Source organism: Tamandua tetradactyla, chromosome 1, assembly GCF_023851605.1.
Source record: "Tamandua tetradactyla isolate mTamTet1 chromosome 1, mTamTet1.pri, whole genome shotgun sequence".
Taxonomy (NCBI): domain Eukaryota; kingdom Metazoa; phylum Chordata; class Mammalia; order Pilosa; family Myrmecophagidae; genus Tamandua; species Tamandua tetradactyla.
In genome coordinates, this window is record NC_135327.1 from 105183184 (window position 1) to 105206925 (window position 23742).

The 23742-nt window shown below is 35.6% G+C and overlaps 1 protein-coding gene across 11 annotated transcripts in view; it reads right to left on the reverse strand.

The window, feature by feature from the left end:
- Positions 1-23742, reverse strand: part of HDAC9 (histone deacetylase 9) — a 970134-nt gene that overhangs the window by 184277 nt on the left and 762115 nt on the right. For all 11 annotated transcript variants that reach the window (XM_077122309.1, XM_077122321.1, XM_077122307.1 and 8 more), the window contains one exon: positions 21721-21828. In XM_077122309.1, coding sequence (XP_076978424.1) covers positions 21721-21828 — 108 coding nt within the window. The remainder of the gene's footprint in view (positions 1-21720; positions 21829-23742) is intronic.

A 23742-nucleotide genomic window follows, 5' to 3' on the forward strand; every position in this document is an offset into this window, starting at 1 on the left:
GAATAGTCCAGTCCAACAAACCATGGAACAGGTATTTAAAATTACAGATCAGAAACGGAAATATTTGCTATCAGAAAAGCAAATGGACAGAACAGAAACCCAGAAGGAAACAGATTTTGTAGCAGAGACAGCACAGGCAGTCCAACCAGGCAATACATCTTGGTTTTTGAGCAAAGAATCTGAGCAATAGGTGGATTCCACTTTTCCTTCATCTGAGAGCTTTTAAGTGTTTGCTTCAATGTCATTTTTCAGAGGTAGAAACCAGTCCACCACTTGGCTAACTTAGGGATTTCAGGAAGAGATGGAGCAACTAGTGCAACAGGGGATGAGGAGGACATGAATAAGGCATTCCCCGACAAGGGTGAAGACACAACCGCCAAGGTTCTCCCTTTCTCAGAGGTTTAGATAGCACAGAGAATGTATTAGTGCATACTTGTTATTTCCTTCATTTAAGGTGATGAATCAAACAGAGAACAATGTCAGTATGTTCCTATCCAATAACTGGCATTTATTTGTCCATTATGAATGTGAGATAAAATGTGAAACAGGAAAATTTCAAATCTTCTCATTTTGGTTTTAGAGATGCACACCCAATTAGGAGGGAAAAAACGATGTGAAAAAAATAGTCCTGTTGAAGAGTTGTGGTCCCAAAGAAAAATTAAAAAAAATTAAACTACAGAAGAACAAGCTCTTTCTAGACTTACTTTTTAATGAAAACAATGTCTAGTATACAATCACCACCACAAGACATTCAAAGAAGAAAAAATGAGACTTATAATCAAGTAAAAATTAATGTAAAAGAAGACTCACAAGTGACTCAGATATTACAATGATAGATTGCAAGAATTGTGATAGATGAGAATAAGCTATGAGAATAAGAGATGATAATGATTCATTTTCCTTTTATATAGAGAACTCCCTTAATATTACTTTTAATATAAGTCTTTGAGCAGTGAATTCTGTTTTTATTTGCCTGAAAATGTGTTCATTTTACCTTCATTTTTAAAGGGTTATTATTGTCTTCTGGCTTCCACTGCTTTCGTTAAGAAGCCAGCTTTTGGGCTTATTGTTGCTCCTTTGCAGTTAATATGTTTTCCTTTGGCTGTTTTTAAGATCTTGGTCTTTGGTTTTTAGCAATTTTACTCTGATGTGTTTATGTGTAGTTTTTATTGCGGTTATTCTGCATGGAGTTTGTAGGGCTTCTTGAGTCCATCACTTGCTGTCTTTTGTCACTTAGGGAAATTTTTTTTAGCTAATATCTCTTTAAATATTGTTTCCGTCTAATTCTCTCCTTCCCTTCTGGTGCTCTGTTAATTCATTTCACTGTTTCCAACCCCCCTGCCCCCCGTGTGTCAGTCTGGATATTTTCTGTTGACCAGTCTTACAGTTTACTTATACCTTTCCTCTCCAATATCTTGTTATACCCTGTCATTGGTTCTTAATTTCAGTTTTATTTTCAGTCCTAAAATTTGCATGGATTCAAATTCACTAGTGATAAGTTGTGTATGTTTTCATGAGTGTCTTTTTTTTTTTTTTTTTTATTAACGGAAAGAAAGAAAAAAAGAAAAAAAAAGAAATTATCACAACATTTAGAAATCATACCGTTCTACATATGCACTCAGTAATTCTTAACATCATCACATAGATGCATGATCATCGTTTCTTAGTACATTTGCATCGGTTTAGAGGAACTAGCAACACAACAGAAAAAGATATAAAATGTTAATATAGAGAAAAGAAATAAAAGTAGTAATAATAGTAAACAACAACAACAAAAAAACCCTATAGCTCAGATGCAGCTTCATTCAGTGTTTTAACATGATTACTTTACAATTAGGTATTATTGTGCTGTCCATTTTTGAGTTTTTGTATCTAGTCCTGTTGCACAGTCTGTATCCCTTCCGCTCCAATCACCCATTATCTTACCCTGTTTCTAACTCCTGCTGGACTCTGTTACCAATGACATATTTCAAGTTTATTCTCGAATGTCCGTTCACATCAGTGGGACCATACAGTATTTGTCCTTTAGTTTTTGGCTGGACTCACTCAGCATAATATTCTCTAGGTCCATCCATGTTATTACATGCTTCATAAGATGCAAACACGGTAAAATAGAAGCTAAGACGTCCAGAAAGTATAAGTGTGAGGGCCAACTGAAAGCAGTAACAACTGTTTTATCGACAATGTTATTGTTACAACAGCGGCAACAATAATGTCTTTTAGGATTTAAACTAAAGCAAAAGGTGGAAGAGAATGGGAATAAAGTGTTAGAAGGCCCTTTCCAGGCCACACAAAATTGAGACCACAGCAGTTCTAACTAGGTATCAATTACAAAAATATAACCAGAAAATCCCAAATGGGGATTAAGCCTCACATTTAAACCATATATTTCTAAATAACCCATGGGTCATCGAAGAAACCACAATGGAAATCTAAAAATATTTAAAATTGAATGATTAAAAATACGACATGTCAAACTCATGACAAGCTGCATTAGAGGTAATTTTTATAGACTTAAATGTATTCATTAAAAAAAGAAAAAAGGCTGATAATTAATATGTTAAGTTTCCACTAAGAAGTTGAAAAAGAACAGAAAATTAAAGTAACAAAAAGTGGAAGAGAAATTAGTAGAAAACAGACTTTCTAAATCTGAAAACTGTCTCTCTGAATAACTAGTCCAGATTTTTTTAAAAGGAGGCAAAAAATTACCAATAAAAATAATTTTAAAAAGCAGAAATCACTACAGATACTAAAAACATCAAAAACATAAAAGGATACTGTAAAAAACATTAAGCCAGTTTGGAAAATTTAGGTGAAATGGAAAAAATTAAGTGAAAGGCAAAACTTGTTTAAACTGACAAAGAAACAGAAAATGTTAATAGTCCTATATACACTAAAGAAACAGAATCAATAATCCCTTATGAAAACTCCAGATGGCTTTACCAGTGAATTCTTCCAAACATTTACGGATGAAAGAAAATCAGTCTCCACAAACTATTTGAGAAAATTAAGAAAATACACTTCCCAGCTGATTTTATGTAGTTAGTATAATCTTGATATCTAAAATCTGGCAAAGACTGCAAGAAATTAAAATTTCTAGTTAATATTAAAATGCATAAATTCTAAACAAAATATAATCTAACATATTAAAAGGAAATGCATAATGAAAAAGGTTTATCCAAAAATTCAAGGATGCTTTAAAATTAGGAAATATGTGTCCTCTCTCACCCCAAATTTTAATACATATCCTATGGCACAGCATCTACAATGCTAAGCTCATCATACGAAATTACTGAAAACCAATTAAAATTTGCTGACTCAAACATGTTCCTCACCCTCTCTGATCTAGGTTGTGAGAAGGTGAAATCAACTTGGCTGATAATCAATGACATTCCTAACACAGGGAGGTCAATGTAAGACAGACAAAAAATAATGTCTAAAGACCACAATATGGTCCAAAATGACTAACCACCTCTCTTTCCCTGAGTAACTACTGCCTGCTTACCTTATCAATGACTCCCCAATCCCCTGGGTTTCTGCTGCATCCTAAACACAGACTGCTGAGAGATTATTACACCACCTCTACTTCATGTGTGGTAGGTAGCCTTCAACCCACAACTAGCCAGCTTTCCCCAGATGCTCATCAGAATCACATGGCAAAACTCCTTTGGTTCCCTCCAAGATACCACATGGGTCCTTGGGTACCTGCCTGCCTGGCTGCAGCAACTTAATAAGCCTGACTTTTTTCACTCCACATGCACTCCCAATCAATGGGACTGTCTTTACTTGGTGGGCATTATTTGTTTCTTTCTAAAGAGGTGATAGCACCTATACTTATCCAAGGTCATTGTGAGGATTACATGAAACGTTATCATCTAACATGCCCAGCATGGTTGGTAAATACCAAGTGCACAACAAATATTAGTTCTCCCCTAGGAACTCTAAACAAAGCCAAACATGCGATTTTAGTACTTCACTATCACTAAAATCTACATCTATGCAGAACATAGCTAAGAGCGAGAAAAGATAATTCTAACCATTCAAAACATGTATGATCAAGTCCATGAAACACCATACACTTTACTTTAGGGCAGTCCGTGAGAGTCCTGCTCAGACACATTTGCTCATTTTTAACAAGTGTTATTCTAATAAATTTTGGAAATCTAGTTTCCACACCCAAGCAAACTAGAACAGCAACTGCAAATAGAAAGGGATGGGTAGGCATATTGATCAAAGAAAGAAATACTGGCTCAAAAAGGCATGAAAAAGAAAAACTATAAATATCAAACATAAGAACTTAAAATGCATTTGGAGTGATGGAAATGTTTTGGTCATGGATGGTACTGATGGTAGCACAACATTGTAAATGTAATTGATTAACATCAATGAAATATGTATCTGAATGTTGTTTAAAAAGGCAATTTTGGATTGTATGTTTTGGTAGCAGAATAAAAATTAAGAAAAATAAATAGGTGAAACTACACTACCCAGTGAATCCTAATAGTACCATTATAAAAATGTGCTTTCATTAATTGTAGCAAATGTACCACACCAATGCAAGGCATGATATATGGGAATCCTGCATTTTATGCATGATTGTTCTGTAAACTCACAATTTTTCTTAAAAAAAAAAAAGAGAGAGATGATAATGAGTGAAGGGGAGGAAATTTCAAAAGAAATTTGGAAACAGTAAAAAAAGAAGTGAGTACCTCAGAAGTGAAGAGTACATTGTACTCTTATTTGGGGGGATTACAGTAGATAATCCGAACAGAAGATAAAATCAATGCACTTGAAGTCAGGTTAAGAGAAATTATCCTAACAGAAGCACAGAGAAGAAAACAAAACAGAAAAAAAAAATGAACAGAATGTGAATATCTTGTGGAACAACATGAAGTGATCAAATACATATATAATAAGAATGTTAGAAACAGAGGACATAGAGAATTGGTCAGAATAAAATATTTGAAGAAATTTTAGTTACAAATTCTCCAAAACCAGCAATCCTCTGACACAGGAAGCTCAGTAAACTCCAAGCAGGACAAATACAGAGAAAACAAATACCTAATCATAAAATTGTGATAACCAAAGATAAATGGAAAGCCGTAAAGCCAGCCAGAGGGAAAAAAGGATCAATTAAATCATTAAACAAAGTGCTTAATGAGAAGAGTGACAGTTGATGTCAGAAGGAGGAAGAAAGGGAGGGAGGGAGGGAGGAAGGAAGGAAAAGAAAGAAGAAAGGAAATATTTAAGGCAACATTAGAAAGATATATTTAAAGTGTAGAATAACTGTCAATATATAATTCTACATCCAGTGATAACTCCATTCAAAGTTCAAAGGAAAAATAAAAACATTTTCTTATCAACAAAAGCTGAGAGAAGTTATTGTCAGTAGACCTACAATACAAAGGAAGTTGAAGGAAATCCATTAGGCTGAAAGGGGATAATACCTGAAGGAAGCTCAGAGGAGTGAAACACCAGAAAGAGTAAATATGCGGGCAAACATGTATTTTTAAAATTATCTTTACAGTGTGTGTATATATAACACTCACACACACATTCTCTCTCAGGCAGATTACACATGCTATCTTTCTCCTTTCTCCCTCTCTTTCCTTCTCTCATAAACCACACATACATGCACACAAACACATTAAACTTGTTTATAAACTTTCAACTATTTAAAGCAAAAACCGATCATTTTTGTGGGGGGTCTATAATATGTATAAGAATAAAATATGTGATGAAATAGTCCAAGTGTGGGAGGAGATAAAAAAATTATGCTGTTATAAGACTCAATAAATATAAATATATTCAAATAATCCAAAGTATGCTCCTGACATTAGTGGAATTAAATTACACATCAAATACAGAAAGACATCCAGAAAATCCTCAAATATTTGGAATCTAAATAAAACACTTCTAAATAACCCATGTGTCAAAGAAAAATTCTAAAGGGAAATTGAAAAGTACTGTGAACATAATGAAAATGAAGACAAAGCATACCAGTATACCAAATGTACAGGATGCAGCTAAAACAGTGTTTAGAAGGAAATTTAAAGCACTAAATGCCTATATTAGGAAGAAGAAAAGTCTCAAATGTATGACTCAGCTTCTACCTTAAGTTAGAAAAAGCATGTAAATATAACCCAATATAAAGAGAAAGAAGGAAGTAACATAGATCAAAGCAGAAATCAGTGAAACAGAAAACAGAAAAAAAATAAAGAAAATCAGTGAAAGCTTTGAAAAGATCAACTGATTATCAACTAGCCAGACTTATCAAAAAAAACAAGAGAGAAGACACAAATTACCTCTCTCAGGAATGAAATGGTGACATTAATACAGATTCTACAGAAAAAAAAAGGTAATTACTTTGGAAAATAGTTTAATATTTAATTATACAGATATACATATGTTTAACCTATGAAACATTTATTCCTGACCTGGGCGTTTATGCATATGAAATAAAAACATATGTCCAAAAATAGAACTGGAAAAGAATGTTCATAGTAGCTTTTTTTGTAATAGCCCAAAACTGGAGTGGATAAACTAATTGGGTAATATTCACATAATAGTTAATAAACTACCGCTACATGCAATAGTATGGCTGTATCTCAAAAATATTATGTTAAGTGAAAAAAGTCAGACACAAACGACTATATACTGTATATTTCCATATATTTGAAGTTCTATAACAGGAAAAATTAGGTTATGATGAGAAAAATCAGATAAATATTTGCCTGTGGTGGCCAGTTGGCTACCCCAAAGAGCATGGAGGAAATATTTGGAATGATTAATTATCTTCTAACTTATTTGGGATGGTGATTCCAGGTATAGATGTTTGTAAAAAATATCCATACCCTTGAAAATCAGTATGTTTTATTCAATGCATGTTACATTCTAATCTAAAAATAAATTATTTTATCTATTTATGAACAGTCTCAGTTGATTATTGAATGTCTTTCAGTCATATACCAAGGACCTACACTGAATTTGTGGTAACCGGTGTGGTAAGCTAAGTAACAGCCACACAAAGATGTCCAAGTCCTAATCATCAGAACCTTTTTGAATAATTTACCTTACATTGTAAAAGAGACTCTGAAGATTAAATTGAAACGTCCTGAGTTAGGGTGATTATCCTGGATTATCCAGGTGGGTCCAACCTTGTCACATGAGTCCTTAAAACCAGAGAATCTTTCCCTGCTGCAGTCATAGAGACATGCAATGATGGAAGGCCAGAGGGATGACAGCATCAGAAGGATCCATGTCCTCGTATTGGCTGTGAGAAGTAAGGAGCCATATGCAGGGACTGGAAAGGGGCCACTAGAAAAAAGGGCAGATCCCAGTTGACAGCCTGCAAAAAATGGAGAAACCTACAACCATCTCGAAATGAATCGTGCCGATTCATGAATGAGCAAGGAAGTGGATTATTTTCTAGAGTCCCCAGAACTGAATGCAGCCAGCTTATACCTTGATTTTAGCCCAGTGACACCTGTTCATGACTTGTGACTTACAGAATTGTAAATGGTAAATTTGTCGTTTTAAACTACTAATGTTGAGGTAATTTATTATAGCAGCAGGTAATTTATTATAAGAAAATGAATGCATTGGTATACTGAATTGGCTGAACGAGAAACAGTATAAAAAGGACATTATAAAACAGTATAAAAATATTTTTCTCCACTAAGCTTCCTTTAGTCTTTTTCAAATATATTCTACAGCTTTTCAAATCACTTCCAGGTGTAAGAATACTCTCATCTTTAGATAACAAAATATCAGTTCAGCCTATTTAAAAACTAATGTCACATCAAATTTAAAGCTTGCCCGAACCCCCTTGTGGCCTGTAAAGTCCAAGGTCAACCGTGGGCAAATGTGGTGTACATATCTGAGTGCTGGGAGGAGGGGAATACATAAGAATTGCATTATTTTTCTTGCTTCACTTCCTCATCCCTAGTTTATTAATGCTTCAGTTCTGGAGAGTAGGAAGAAGAAAGAGACAAAGACTGAATGAAGAATGCAGCGTGGGTTCCTGAAATGCCCTCTGTCATAACAAGCTCCAAATGGTCCCCCTTTCAATTAGCATTCACAGGTTCCTCAGAGATACCATCAGAAGACTCCAGGCCACAACATTCCCTGATTGGGCAATAGACTCGTCTGAACTTGAAAGTTCTCATAAGCTAGTTTTCACACCTTCAGTATCAGTCTACTGGGTACTCTCACCCTGGAAGGCAGCCTCCTTTGGTGAGACCCTTTCAAAATGATTCAGATATGGCTTCCATCCAAAATATCCAGTTGGCCCACTGGGGAATAAATATCCTTGCCTAACCAACAGTATCAGTGCAGCTGGTCTGGCTGCTCACCCCTCTCTCTTCAACCTGCCCAAATGTGCAGTTTCAGCCATCTCATCACTTCATACTTCTCCAGTGGACAAATTGTGCTGTCTTCTATCTTTACAACAGCTCCTAAACTCCTGACACAAACATCAAGACCTCCTGACATTTCATATTCCACCCTGGTAATAGCAGAGTGATCCTATACCCTTCTGTAGCTCAACATGCATCCAGCTAAAGGCTGAAAACCCACTTCTCCAATTTCGCAGACATGAGTGCTTTTCTGGGACTCTTCTCATCTGTTACACATTTCAGTTAGTTGTGGGAGAATCAAAGAAGAACAGAGCAGAATAGCCAAAATACTGAAATTCCCTTTAAAGAATCCTCCATCAACCAAATCTCTATTATCTAGTCTTCTTCTCTATGAACTTGATTAGGTAAGGGAGTTTGATAATTGAAGGCCTATTCGGCCATCTCAAATGAATTAGTTATAGAGGTATCTAGCATAGATAATTAAGCCTCATTGTCCTTAGCTTGGGAAATTGGCCAAAATTTCAGGCAACAAAAACATACCATTCTGTGTCAGTTTACTGCACCATTTTAGGGTAGACAAAAGTATAATATCTTAAGTAAGTCCAAATTGTTGGCAAAATATATTCTAAATGGCAATTCAGGTTGCCTTATCCAGTATTAGCAGTTAAATAAACCTTTAATTCTTTAAGCTATTAGAAACAGACCAAAGTTTTCAATACTTTTTACACATTCATAACATGTGTATGCCTTAATATACACATGTGGGGCAGGGGGCTGTGTGCCTGCGTGTGTGCCTAGGTGTGTGTATCCCATATTACCTGAAATATGACTCACATCATTTCCTGCTGCTCTTTCCCCAGAACACTTGGGCCTTCTTTCAGTTCCTTAAACATTTCTAGACATATTTCTCTCATCCCGTATTTGATTTTCTTCCTGTCTGGAATATTCTTTCTCCACATCTCTACATGTTTCTTCCCTTACTTTATTTAGCTCAAATATCTCCCTATCAGTAAGACCTTCCCTAATCACCTAAGTTAAGAGTTACACCTCTACCACAGTGTTTTAGTTTCCCTGGAGGCTCAAGCAAATATTATCCAATGGGTTGGCTTATACAATGGGAGTTTATTAGCTCACAGTTTTAAGGTAAGGATAAAGTCCAAATCAAGGCATCATTAAGGTGATGCTTTCTTCCCAAAGATGGGCATCCTGGGGCTGGCTGTCACTGATCCTTGGTTTCTTAGTCATATAGCAATGCAGCCTTTTCTGGTCTCTTCCTTCTCTTCCTGGTTCCCCTGACTTTCAGCTTCTTGCTTCCTATGGTTTTCTCCATGTGTCTGAATTTCATTCTGCTTATAAAGAACTCCAGTAACCGGATTAAGACCCATACTAATTGAGCTGGGTCTCACCTTAACTGAAGTAACATCAGAAGGTTCTACTTACAATGGGTTCACACCAATAGAAATGGATTATGTTTAAGAACATGTTTTTCTTGGATAAATACAGCTCCAAACCACCACACCCAGTCTCCTTCTAACTCCCTTCCAGGCTTTATTTTTTCATGGTTAGCACATATTTTCACCTGAAGTTCTACCATTGGTATATTAATTTACATTTATCACTGCTCTCCATGAGGAAATCCAACCTTCCTGTCTTGATACCCACAGTACTTCCAGCATTTATAGCACTGCCTGACACATCACAGGTGCACAATTCATATTTGTTCTATGAACAAATAATTAACAATCAAACCCAGCAAGTCTACTTTCAGTCTGATGCAGGTGACATAAGGAAAAAAACATCAGACTGCATTACATTTTTCCTTTGCTAATACATATTTTAAACAATTTTGCATAAGTAAGGTCCATCACTAGATACATGGCAAGCAAAATATCAAATACAAAAGCCAGAAAGAAGGCATTAAAAACAATCAGAAAGAAAAGACAGAACATCAACAAAGTAATGATAGACTGACCCATGATTTCTCCACATTAAAACTTGGAAGCCAGAAAAGAGTGAAGTCTCTTCAAAGTGTTGACAGAAACTGTCAACCTTGAATTGTGTACTTTTCAAAAACGAGGGCAAAAAGACAATGACAGATAAACAAAAACCAAAAAAGCTTCACTAAAGAAACATTTAAAAAGAAGAAACAATCCCAGAAAGGACGTTTCAAAAACAAGATTAAATGATGAATAAAGGCGATGGTATATGTGTAAAAAACACTGGTGGTTTAAATAGTATGATAATATTTCATCCGTGGTATTTTCAAAAGATAAAGCTAAACCATTAGTACTAAATCATTAGAGCATATACCTTAAGACAGGGTGATTTCCTTTACATTATTATAAAGTTCTTGTATTGTTAGGGGGAAGGGTAAAGATACTAATTTTATGATTTGTTGAATAGTTAGATTAAATATTTAAAAGTATTTAACAAAATATTAGGTATACTGTATATATTTAAAAATAACTAGTGGGAACAGAGAATGAAAAAATTCAATTCAAAATAAGGCAAGAGGGCAAGAGTGAAGAAAATGATAAACAGAAATATTGGGCAAAGAAAAAATACAAAATAAGATGATATATATATTTATATGAATATTAGCAATGATAATAAGTATAAATAAATTGAAATTCCTAGTTAAAAGTCAGATAAGGAAAAAAAAATCCAGTCACATATTGTTTATAAAAGAAGCACCTAATATATAATTAACAGAAAATATGAAAGTAGAAGGCAGGCAAAGGATAAACCAGGCAAATTCTGAAAAAAGAAAAAAAAATCAGGCATGTTATATTAATGTCATGTGAATATGAGAGGGCAAAAAGCTTTAGTTGAGATAATTATTAAATGCTAACAAAAGGTTTAAAAAGAGCAATTCTAATTTGTTTATAACTAATATCAGAGGTTCAAAATATCTGCAGTAAAAATTAACAGTTCCCTAAGTAGAAATGAACAAGTCTGTCATCATAGATGGAAACATAAGGATTTTTTTCCAAGCAGAAATGTAGAATCCTGCTGCGTATGTGCAGGCTGTGCTTTCTCCCGTCTGTAGCATTCTGGTGGTGGCTCAAGCACGGCCCCATCACACCTCTTTCTGTCCTCTCCTCTAGTTTATACTTCCGTCTTCTTCACAGAAAACAAGGCCTGCTGATACCCCGAAGTTTGATTTCTAGCCTCCAGAACTGTGAGACAAGAAATTCCTATTGTTTAAGCCAACTAGTTTGTGGTATTGAGTCAGAACAGCATTGTCGCATTGTCAAACTAGGACAGTATCATACAGACCAAATTCTACAAAAACACTGTAATTAAATTAGAAGTTAATAACAAAACATAATTAAAATAACCATACCTTTGGAAATTCAAAATACACATCTAATATACTAATAGGTAAGAAAAGAAAATAATAAAAATGACAGTATTTTAAAAATGAACTTTATTGAAATTGTTTATATAAAACATATGGGATATAACTGGAGATTTTAGCTCACATCATAAAGTAGTGCAAAATTTAAAATGGAACAATTACTTGAAAAGAAATGAAACTGCTACTGTTTGTGGATGACATGCAAATATATAGAAAACTCCAAATAATCTACAGATAAATTAAAGTTAATAAAATAGTTTTACAATAATGCTGGCCATACACTTAATCAGCAAAAAATAAATACAAGAATGTATTGTTTCACAGTTCAGAGGCAAGAAGCCCAAAATCAAGTCGTCAACGGGCCATGCTTCCGCCGGCAGTCAGTGGCATTCTGGTGACGCTGTCCTCCATCACACAGCAATCTCTTCTTTACCCTGGCTTCTTCTGACTTTTGGCTTCTAATGACGTCTTCTGAGTGAATGTGTCCAAATTTCTTCTCTTTAACGGCCTCCAATCAGATGGATTAAGACCCACCCTGATTCAATTTGACAACACCTTAATAACAACATTTTCAAAAGCTCCTATTCAGAAATGGGTTTGCCTTCATAGGAAGGTAGATTAAGATTTGATCATATCTTTTGTGGGGGACATGATTCAATACCCCCCCATGATAAACAGACTTATTCTAAAGATGTAAATTCTCCTCAAACTTATCTATATTTTTATCTGTAAATCTGATGCAGTGCCAATCAACCTCTCATGGAACGTTTCACACAAAATGCGAAGCTGAAGATTTAAGAGAAAAGTCAAGATCTGGTGAAGAAGAATAAAAAGGTATAAAACATATGGGAGAATTTATCCTATCAAAAAATCAGGGCCTATTTTCAAGTTAAGGTATGAGTACTAAGTGGGAGTGGCTCAGAGGTAGACAAATAAAGCAATGGAGTAAAACAGACCGCCCACCAGACACAGACTGGCCATTGTATGGAAACTGTGTATGTGACAAACACGCCATTGCAGATCAGTCAGTAAATGATTACATTATCAGGAAATGGTGTGGAAACATTGACTACCCATATTGAGAAGAAGAAAAAGTGCAGGAGGAAGAGGAGAAATGATATCCTTTATTTCATAACACACACCAAAAAATCAATTCCAGATGGATTCCTAATTTAACTGCAAAAACTAAAACTCTTTGAAGAAAGAAAATACAGCGGAATATTTTTATTATGTTAAGTATATATCTTAAGATGCAAAACAGAATAAATGGAGGGAAATTAAGAACTTATCTTACTGGAATGCATGATATAAAAGATGTGAAAATAGAAGCAAGAACCTGGGAGATTTGCTAACCTTGTAACAGAGAGTATCAATATCCAAAATATACAAAGAACTCATAAAATTAATAAGAAAACAAATAATCCAACATAAAAATAGGCAAATGACATAAAAAGCCATTTCACATTAAAAGAAATATGAGCAGAAATAACGCACAATCTATAATGTACAATATCATTAGTAGTCTGGGAAATACAACTTAAAATCACTAGAATGGAACAGGTTTAAAAATCTGAGAGCGCCAAACGCAGATGAGTCTGCAGAATTCTTATGTGCCACAGGTGAGGGTTGAAAATTGGTAAAATGAATTTGATGTTTGTTTTCTATATGTCTTATGCCTTTTTTTATTCCTCTGATCCTCCATTTTTGCTTTCCTTTCAGTTAAACAGATATTCTCTAGTGTATCATTTAATTTGCTTCCCATTTCTTTTAATATTTTTAGAGTTATTCTCTTAGTGTTTGTCCTGGGGATTAAAATAAACATTTTAACATTTAACACTCTTGTTCAGGTTAACACCAACTTAATTTCAATAGTACAAACCCCCTGCAGTTTGCTCTTATGTAACGCTATTCCCAAAGCCCTCCTTTGTGGTGTTACTGCCATACAAATTTCATCTTTATACACTGTGTGCCATCAACACAGATTTATAATTATTTGCTTTATGCAATTGTCTTTTAAATCAGAGTGGAGAAAAAGAGTTAAAAACAAAAGATACATTTATACTGTCATTTAATACTACCTTATGTAGTTACTCTTACTGGTGGTCTTTATTTCTCCAGTGGATTTGAGTTACTGTGCAGTATCCTTTCATTTCAATCTGAAGGATTTCTGTTGATTTTTTTTTGCATGGGCAGGCACCAGAAAACGATCCTGGGTCTCTGGCATGGCAGGTGAGAACTCTGCCTTCTGAGCCACTGTGGCCCACCCTTCATTGATATTTTTTTAATAGGGAAGTTTTGCTAGCAATGAATGATCTCATTTTTGTTTATCTTGGAATATCCTAATTTTCCCTTGTTTGTGAAAGATAGTTTTACTGGATGTAAACTCTAGTTTGGAACAGTTTTTCTTACTGTACTTTGAATATGTCATTCAGTTGCTTTCTTGCCACCATGGTTTCTGATGAGAAATCAGTTGTTAATCTGACTGATGATCCCTTGTAGGTGGAGTCCCTTCTCTCTTCTGCTTCAATAGTCTTTGTCTTTGTTTTTCAGCAGTCTGAGTATGATATGTCTAGATGTGACTCTCTTTGAGTTTATCTTATGTAGAGTTTGTTGAGTTTCTTGATTTGTAGATTAATGTTTTTCACCACATGCGGGAAGCTTCAACTGACATTTCTTCAATATTCTTTCTGCCCATTTCTCTCCTTCTCTCTTCTTGTGGGAGTCTTTTATGCATATGTTGGTACACTTGATGATGTCCCTCAGATCTCTGAGGCTATGTTTTGCTTGTGTGTGTTTTTCTATATTTTTAGTTTTTTTATTTTATTTTGAAACACTGTCAAACTTACAGAATAGTTACAAAAATAATACAAATCCCATATAAAGAACTCCAACATAACCCTATCTACTCTCCCCTTTCCATACTCATCCAAGATCATGTATTGCATTTAATTGTTATTGTCTCTTTAGCTTTTGTTTTTTCAATTGTGGTAAATTAACTTGTATACAACATAAATTCTCCCATCTCAACCATTCCAAAGCATGACATTCAATGGGATTAATTACCCTCACCACCTTCCCTTACTAAAGCTTTCACATCTCCCCAAACAGAAACACTACACCCATTTTGCATTAACTCCCCATTCCCCCTGCTCCCAGCCCCTGGCAACCTGTACTCTAATTTCTGCCTCTATGAGCTAGTATAACATCTAATATTTTCTTTGCAGTTACTATAGGGGTTAAATTTAATGTCCTAGATCTATAACAACATGTTTGCTTTGATATCAACTTAACTTCAATAGTATATACAAACTCTGTTCCCATGCCCTTCTGTCTTCCCACCTTTATGATGTTTTTGTCACAAATTACATGTTTATACATTATGAATCCAAAACCACTGATTTATCATTACATTTTAAATTCCACAGGAAGTAAAAAGTAGAATTACAAATCAGAATTACAACAGCACTGGCATTTATATTCATAAATGTTGTTACTCAATGAGGCATTAGTACATTTTTTTCCTCTTTTCTTTATCTTCCTCGGAATGGGTGCTGTAAATTGATTTCAAGTTTGCTGACTTTTCTTCCTATTCATGTCTGCTACTGAGTTCCTCTAGTAAATTTTTCATTTCAGATATTGTACTTTTCAACTCCATGAATTTCTTTTTGGTTCTTTTTTAATAATTTCTGTTTTTTATTGATATTCTCTTTTCGTTAAGGCACCATTGTCATATTTTCCTTTAGTACTTTAGACATGATTTCCTATGTTTCTTTGAACAGATTTAAAATACCTGTTTTAATATCTTTGTCTGGTAATTCCAATATCTGTGCTTCCTCAGGTATACTTTCTATTGAATGCTTGTTTCCCTGTGGATGGGCCATAAAAATTTCTCATATTTTGTTGAAAATGGATCATTTTATTTATAATGTGGCAACCTGGAAATCAGATCCCCTTTTCTTCCTAGGGTTTGCTGCTGTTTTTTGTTTGTTTATTGATTTTCATGAACTAATTACAAAATCCTGTATACTTTGTTTCTGTGGCTACTGAGGATTTTGTTTGGTTAACTTAATGCTTAAATAATAAATGGGCAAAACCAGTAATTCTCTTAAATTTTGTCAAGAGGCTCTGTGTGCGTGTTTGTAAACACTTTCAATATTTCACCAGACAGTTGGCACTTCACTGTGGCTTTCACTTGCTGTTTGAGCATAACCTCAAGATCAGTCTGAGATGAGAGTTAAGGTTCTTCTCAGGTCTTTTCCTGAGTAGGCACACTGCCCTGGATATGTGCACAGTTGTACTATTCATGTGGCTTTCTACATTCCTGTAATCTGTGAGACCTTTTCAAACCCCAATGGACATCTTATTAACCATATATTTTTTGAGGCATTTCAGTTAACTTATTGTTTACCATACTGTTATCCACTGCTCAATGCAGCCATAAAATTACCCAATTGCCTGTAACTGTTTTCAACAAATACTACCAGTAGAGTATGGGGGTACAGGAGCTTTTCACACTGGGTGAACCCCAAGTCAAGTAAAATAAAACTAGCCTAACAAAGTGAGATTTTGAGAGAAACTATCAGGCAAACCAAACAAAGACAATTCTCTGGAAATGAGGCCTTGAAGGAGTTCCACCCCTATTCTACCCCCTCTGGAGGCTGCCAAGATACCTTGGGAAAGGTAATAGGGCTAGTTAAAATACCACAAAGCTGGATTAGGCTGCTTTTCTTGAGTAAATGCACCAGCTACAAGTCTTTGGTTAATTTTCAGAATTTTGAAAAAGTTGATTCTGGCAATTTTTACCAGTTTTTTATTGCTTTTATGGAGGAAAGAATTTTTGAAAGTTCTCGCTATGCCATTTTTGCTGATGTCACAACAATCCAATGACTTTAGATATCAACTTATCATTACCTGCTGAAAATTAAGATATGCATAGCTATGAGCCAGCCATTTTATCCTTAGTCATGCCATAATGAAACAGTAGGCATTTCCAAGAATGTTCATAACAGCATTTTTCAAAAGAGAAAAAAACCTAGTAACAACTAAACTGTATGAAGAAGAATGAATAAGCAGATTATAGCATGCAAAGTTATACTTAAGAGCAGTGAAAATGAATCACAGTGATAGATAGATAGATAGATAGATAGATAGATAGATAGATAGATAGATAGAGAGACCGATCGATCCACATAATTTTAAGGGAGGAAAACAAAGCTGCAGAAGAATATATTCAATTAAGATTCCGTTTTGTAAAGGTCAAAAATATATGTTTAAACCCAAAACTATTTAAAAAAAGTAAATAAATGATAAGAAAATTACAATAGATTAATGGTTACCCTTGGGTCAGAAAGACTGGAATGAGATAAGTACAGGGAGAACTTTAATAGTGTGAGCAAAGTTCTAGTTCCTAAGTTGGATAGAGGTTTATGGCTGTTATTTTATACGTGGAAATCACAAATTTCTAGTCTTTTGTATGCATCAATATTTTATAATTAAAAAAGAGGGTACTGATCATTTGAAGTAGATGGATTTTTTCCCTTTTTTTTTTTTTTTTTTTTTTTTTTTTTAGAAAGGGAAACATTTTCTTATTTTATTATATTTTGTTTGTTTGTTTGTTTTTTGTTACATGGGCTGGGGCCGGGAATCGAACCGGGGTCCTCCGGCATGGCAGGCAAGCACTCTTGCCCGCTGAGCCACCGCGGCCCGCCCGGATTTTTTCCCTTTATATATATATATATATATATACACAATGTGTGCTTTCTCTACAAGCAAGTCCTAATAGAATGACTAAAAGAGAACAAAGAATTGTGATTCTTACAGGCTTTGACACTTATTAACCTGTGTGTAGGATCATAAGATGATTGATGTCTTTGAGTCACCATCTTATTTGTGGAATCTGCTTCAAGGGCCACTGTGGGAAGAATGGCAAGTTATATGTAAACTCCCCAGTCAACAGGAGGTGTTCAGTGAGTAGCATGTATTATTAGCAACATGACATCTCAATATCTAACACAAACATAGCAATCCATCTAAGTTGGAAAAAAAAGCCAACTTTCTGTAGATATTGTTTATATTTTCTAAAATGTCCTAGATACAAATAAAACCACTTTGAGATACCATTCTGAGATCATTACTCTTCCATCTGTGGTTTTTAATACACCAAACAGTTCAGCATTTTCAGAACATTTGCGTTCTGCCATATAAGAATGTGAGAAATGGCCAATTTAGGCATTTAAAGATTAAAGCAACATATGCTGACCTGGGCATTTTTTCCATCTTTTAAAAAATATATTTTTATTAAGAAATATCCAAATATGTCGTCCCATACATATTATACAATCAATGACTCACAGTATCATCACATAGTTGTGTATTCTTCACCATGATCATTTTTAGAACATTCATATCACTCCAGAATAAAAAGAACTCTTACATCCCATACCCCTTGCCTCTCCCTCTCATTTACCCAAAGTATTTCAATCTATCCAATTTTTACCCTTTATCTCTGCCTATTATTTATTTATCTATTTATTTATTTATTCATTTGCATGGGCAGGCACTGGGAAACCAACCCGGGTCTCTGGTATGGCAGGCAAAAACTCTGCCCATGAACCACCATGGTCCTATTTATTTATTTTTAATCTTTTTTTTTCCTTTTTACTCATCTCTCCATACCCTGGATAAAATAAGCATCAGACACAAGGTATTCACAATCTCACAGTCACATTGTGTGTCTGTGTCACCTACAGTTACTGTGGCTATACAGTCCTCTTCAAGAATCAAGGCTATAGGAACACAGTTCAACAGTTTCAGGTAATTTCCTCTAGCCACTCCAATACATGATAAACTAAAAAGGCATATCTATATAATGCGTATGAATATCCTCCAGGATAACCTCAAAATGGCATTTTTAATATCTTTTTAAAAACCTGGATAGCTTGAAAATTTCCATAACTTCCAGAGAACTCTACTGAGCATGTGTATTGTGTGTCAAAAGACACTGACAGACGGCTGTAGTTTGCTGCAAACTGTCTAAGAATCAACATGAAACCAACTCCCTGTGTCTGGTTCATTCTCCTATTTCCTTCTCATCATTAACTCAAGGTGAGGAAAGGCCAGAACCTGTTAAGTGGTGGAGTGGGGGGGGGGGGTGTGTGAATTTGAATTGGTCAAATTCAGTGTCAAGCAAAGGTTCCAGATTTTCAAAAAAAAATTTTGGCACTTTTCTTTTTTTTGTGCACATTTCTCACCTCCTACGGTCCCCATCCTCTATGAATTCAGTGTCCTCCCTCCAGTTGTTTATCACTTCTCAGTTTAGTGCTCCATCCATTCTTCTCTGATATCATGCAGTCTTATAAACTGCAATATCATAATATGCAAAAATTATTTCACTAATTTTTTTTATTACCTGGGAGAATGGGTTATAATATGTAAGAACTGAGTATAGATACAGAAAATAAACAAATGAAACAGTAAGGTTTTCTCTTTCTACATATCTTATCAGGGTATCGTTTACCAATGTCCTTAGTCAGCATCCCCATTTTTGCCCTGGAGATCTAAATGAGGTGAACCCGTAAGTCACAAGTAACAATGCCCTTGGTCAGCAGGTGCACCAAACCTGTCAGTGGAGTCTGGGACGAGTGGACAGAGTGATACCATTCTTGAAGCCAAGGGTCTTGTGTTCTTCCGTGCGATTTTGAATCCCTGTGACTGCTAACCATGCTACGGTGCATTCAAGGAGGCCTATTCAGATCACTAGCAACCAAGGGGTTCAATCTCCTAACTCTTAGCCTTGTTGTCTCCGTTATGGTCCTTTCTGTCTTGGTCTTTTACTTTTGACTCAACAGATAGAAAAGTAAACTAGCTGAAAAATCTGGAATATTTGCCAAAGTAATTTTAAATTAGTTTTGGAATATCTACTATTGAGATGTCACAGTGTGTACAGTTGAAAATCAGATTCATTTTCCCTTTGTGCGATAGCTCAGCATGTCAATGCTAAGGACAACCTACAACATCATTAATTCTGCCTTGATGATTTTACAGAACAGGAAACTGAAGTCCAGAGAAGTTTGTTGTTGTTGTTGTTGTTTTTTTGCTGCAAACCATACCATATTTAAGTGGCAGAAGCTGGACACAGGTTTCTTGATTCTTAAGCCAGTTCCTTTCCTTGGTCTTTTCTTGTCTTTTTAAACCATACCTACTGATTCTTCAACTGGCAAGGAAAATGGGAAGTTTTGTATGAATCCTTGTTCTTAGCATAAATAACCCATGTTTTAGTACAGTTGGCAGTCAGCATGTCCATACTATGTGTTGTTGATTATTGTTGATTTTGTAATTGGCTATTTAAAATGGCTACTTCCTAAAAAAATGGAACTCAGTTTTGTTTAAGACTCTTCATGCATAATTTTGGCAATTCTGCACCCAGCAATGCTAACAGCGATGATGATTTTGATGAGACCAAGTACTACGTAAGTACTCTATTTGAGAAGGTTCTGAATTATTGATTAAACTTCTACAGATTTCAAACACTTAGAAATTGTGGGTGTTAACATAATATTTTTCATTGTCATTAAGTGGGGCTATGCTAGAAGAACATTTTTTAAATTATGATATCATGGCGTGGTTGTTGCATGTCACTTGAATTCTTTTGAAAATAAGACCCACAAATATTTTTCTTTTAAAATAATCATTTCTTCCAGTACTGCAGTTGACATCACTGAAAGTGGAAGGGTTATTCCTAAAGTGCTTCTGGGAGACAGCCAAAATCTCACTTTAAGGATGATTCCTTTCCAGTATAGTAACAACTGCTTGCTACCAAAGAAAAGGACTGAATAGTAAGAACCACATCAAAGGCCCCATAAATATCCTAAGATGAACAATTAATACCTTCAAGTTGATCATATCACTTGCACATATAGCACATCTATTTCTTTAAATACAGCCCTTCTTATCAAAGTGAAACATCTGTAGACTCTTGACTTCTTAGAGAGTCAGGGAAAAGGCTTCTGGGACAGACAACGCATTGTAGAGTGGGCATTCCTACCCTGCATACTTAATCACTAGTGGAACAAGTCAGGTCTAGTTGAATAAAAATTTATTAGACATAAAAGGAAAAAAAAACTAATTAGATTTTAATTTAGATGAACAAAAACAACAGTGCATATGTTGTTGGTCATAATATATTTCCCTTAAGCCCGACAATTTCTAAAAATGCCAAATCAATCACCGCTCAGATTGTGTTATGAAGTGTGTGAACCAGTGCATTAAAAAGGCGTGTTAGCACCAACAAAGTTTATTAGGGTAACTGCATTCAAGTTGCACATGGCATACCTTTAAATAGCACTGTTAAAATACCAAATAAAATGTCAATGTCTGTCAGTCTCTGACTTTTATAAATTGTTTAGACTGGGAAATGCTGAGGTTTGTACATTGTTCTTTTCATATGATGTAGAAAAGAAGAGACCATAAAAAGAAAAGAACAATAAAGCATAGTTCATTTTTGAAGTTCTTTCATGGAAAAACATACTCTGGATCATTACCCTCCTAATCAACAATTTCCTTCTTCCTTCCAATCTTTCCCGTCTGGTATTTACCTTTCTCCCCCAACCCTCCTCTCTCTGGGTGGTATTCTAAGCTTATGTGTACTACTCAGTAATCATATTTTTAAAACAGCTTCAAAAGAGAGTCCCAGGACGGCATGACAGATATGTATATACTAAGGGTAATTTTAACCTGGACCGCAGCTTCATTCAGCGTCTTTATGCTTTTTAAAGACCCACCAGAGTACCCTCACCGCACGGTTTTCCAGGAGAGGAAGCAGGAGCAGCTACTACCCACCTACAGACGAGTTATTATCACACCTCAGTGGCCATCTCCCTAACCTCTCTCCTCCACCCCTTTTCTTTTATTACCCCATCACCCACCCCACAATTCCCAAACAACAACATCTCTGTTTCAGCTTCTTCTCTGGATTTCCCACACTTAATGCAACCCAGACCTCACCTTCAGCTCTCCTGAGGCCACTTTGGAAGCCAGCTCGATGACACAGCCAACAGCCATGCGTGCAGCACCGGACGAGTGCAGCTCATTCCAAATGGTGTCACTGTCCACCTGAGCAAACAGTCAGCAGAGCCCGAAGAAAAAGAGAGAGAGAAGGAGAAAGAGAGGAAGAGGTGAAGGGGGGAGAGAGGAGGAAGGGCGAAAGGGAAGGGAGAGAGAAAGCAAATCTGTGAGGGAGGGCTGGCAGGGTAACAGCCTATGTACAATAACATTAGTCTTCCGTCTTGGCCAGCTGAAAGGCCTTCTGGACATGGCTTTGCTTACACTTTTTCTCCACACTGACTTCTCCAATGGAAACACATTCCAGCCATGCCTCACTGCCATTCCCTGTTTAGATTTCTCATTACAAACAGCATTACATAGGCCGGATCTGGCTTAGTTACAGGCCTGCTAGAAACCAGGCCCCAGTAGCAGAAAGAGTAAAAGCTAAGAGCACTTAGCTATACATAAAAATTGGATTTGCAAGTGCTAGAGGGGGAAAATTCAAATACCTTTTTGGTTGCAGGTTTACAAGGAGCCAAAGACAATTATTAAACAGGTAGCAGTAGCAGTCAGTGAGTGGGAAGTAGCAACCACAGTACAGGTTCTCCAACTAAATGGAAGGAGTGTGCAGTTCTCACTTAAAATATTAACAACATTAAATTGCAAGGACCAATGTGATTTTCAGAGTGGAAGCTTAAAATTGCTAATATTTAGTGAAGGTTGGCAGCTGGTCTCAATGCAAACTGATATGACTAAAACTGGATAGGCCAATAAAACACACGGTTCTTCTATATTAGAGAACATAATTCTAAAAACAAAGCAAGAACTAATATTCTTGAAATTTTTTATAAAATGCTGTTTACTCTTTTTCATGCATGCAATAAGAGAACATCCATAATAAGGACATGAAAAGTCAAATAATAGTACAAAACTATGTATAAAAATATTTCCTGATATAAAAATAATGGAACCAGATGGTAGAAGTCTCTAATTTTAGGACACATAAGTTTCTTGGAGCACTGGGAAATTTACAAACAAGTTCATGACTGTGTAAATATCAAGACTTTCCAAATAGGCTAATGGGGGGGAACTCCCACACAAAATAAAGACTTAAAAAAAAAAGAGAGATAGCAAATTGCGAGAGCTGTAGGCATAAGGAACAAACACAACAAGTAGTAATAATACATAACCATAATATGCTAAACAGCTAACTAAGCACTTTTACTTTTTTTTTCCTTTGGCATGGGTAGGCTCCAGGAACCTAAGCACTTTCAAGTGCCGTTTCTAAGGAGATCCTCGCCAAATTAAATCCAAAAACGGTAAATAAATAACGAACAATAAATAAATAGAAAATTAAGATCGTCTCAACAACAACATAGTGGTAAAGAGAGAAGGTTTTGGATTAAAACTTCTTGGGGTGTAACTGTGGTTCTACCACAAAAACCTGAGTGATCTAGGGCAATTCGTTTAACTTCTCTGTGCCTACCTATACCTATGGGTAATGGAATTTTTTTTTTTTTTAAAGAACAGGCTGCATATGATTTTAGTGAGGGTTAAATGAGTGTGTGACAAAGGTTAGCTACTTCTATTTTGGCTATTACACCCATTTTGTAATACCTGGCACACAGCAGGAAGTCGTAAGTGCTTATTAAATGGGGACAGGATGGTTTAGAGAAGTTGCTCCACTGGTCTGGGATCTTTGAACAGGCCTCCTGACCCTGGCAGCATATGTCTCCTGAGGAAACACTCCTGAAGAAACCCTTGCTTTTTTAAGCTCATCTAGCCTGGGTCACAGTCAACACTATCAGCTAAAAAGTGTACTGGAGACCCGGGTTCGATTTCCAGTGCCTGCCCATGCAAAAAAAATGAAGGTACCAAACAGACACCTTTGCCCTCTAAATTGAAAGTTTTATTGGTTACTGAGCCATTCTAAAAACCTATTTGAGCTTCACTTGGTTATATGCTTAAGGAAGATAGCTGTTT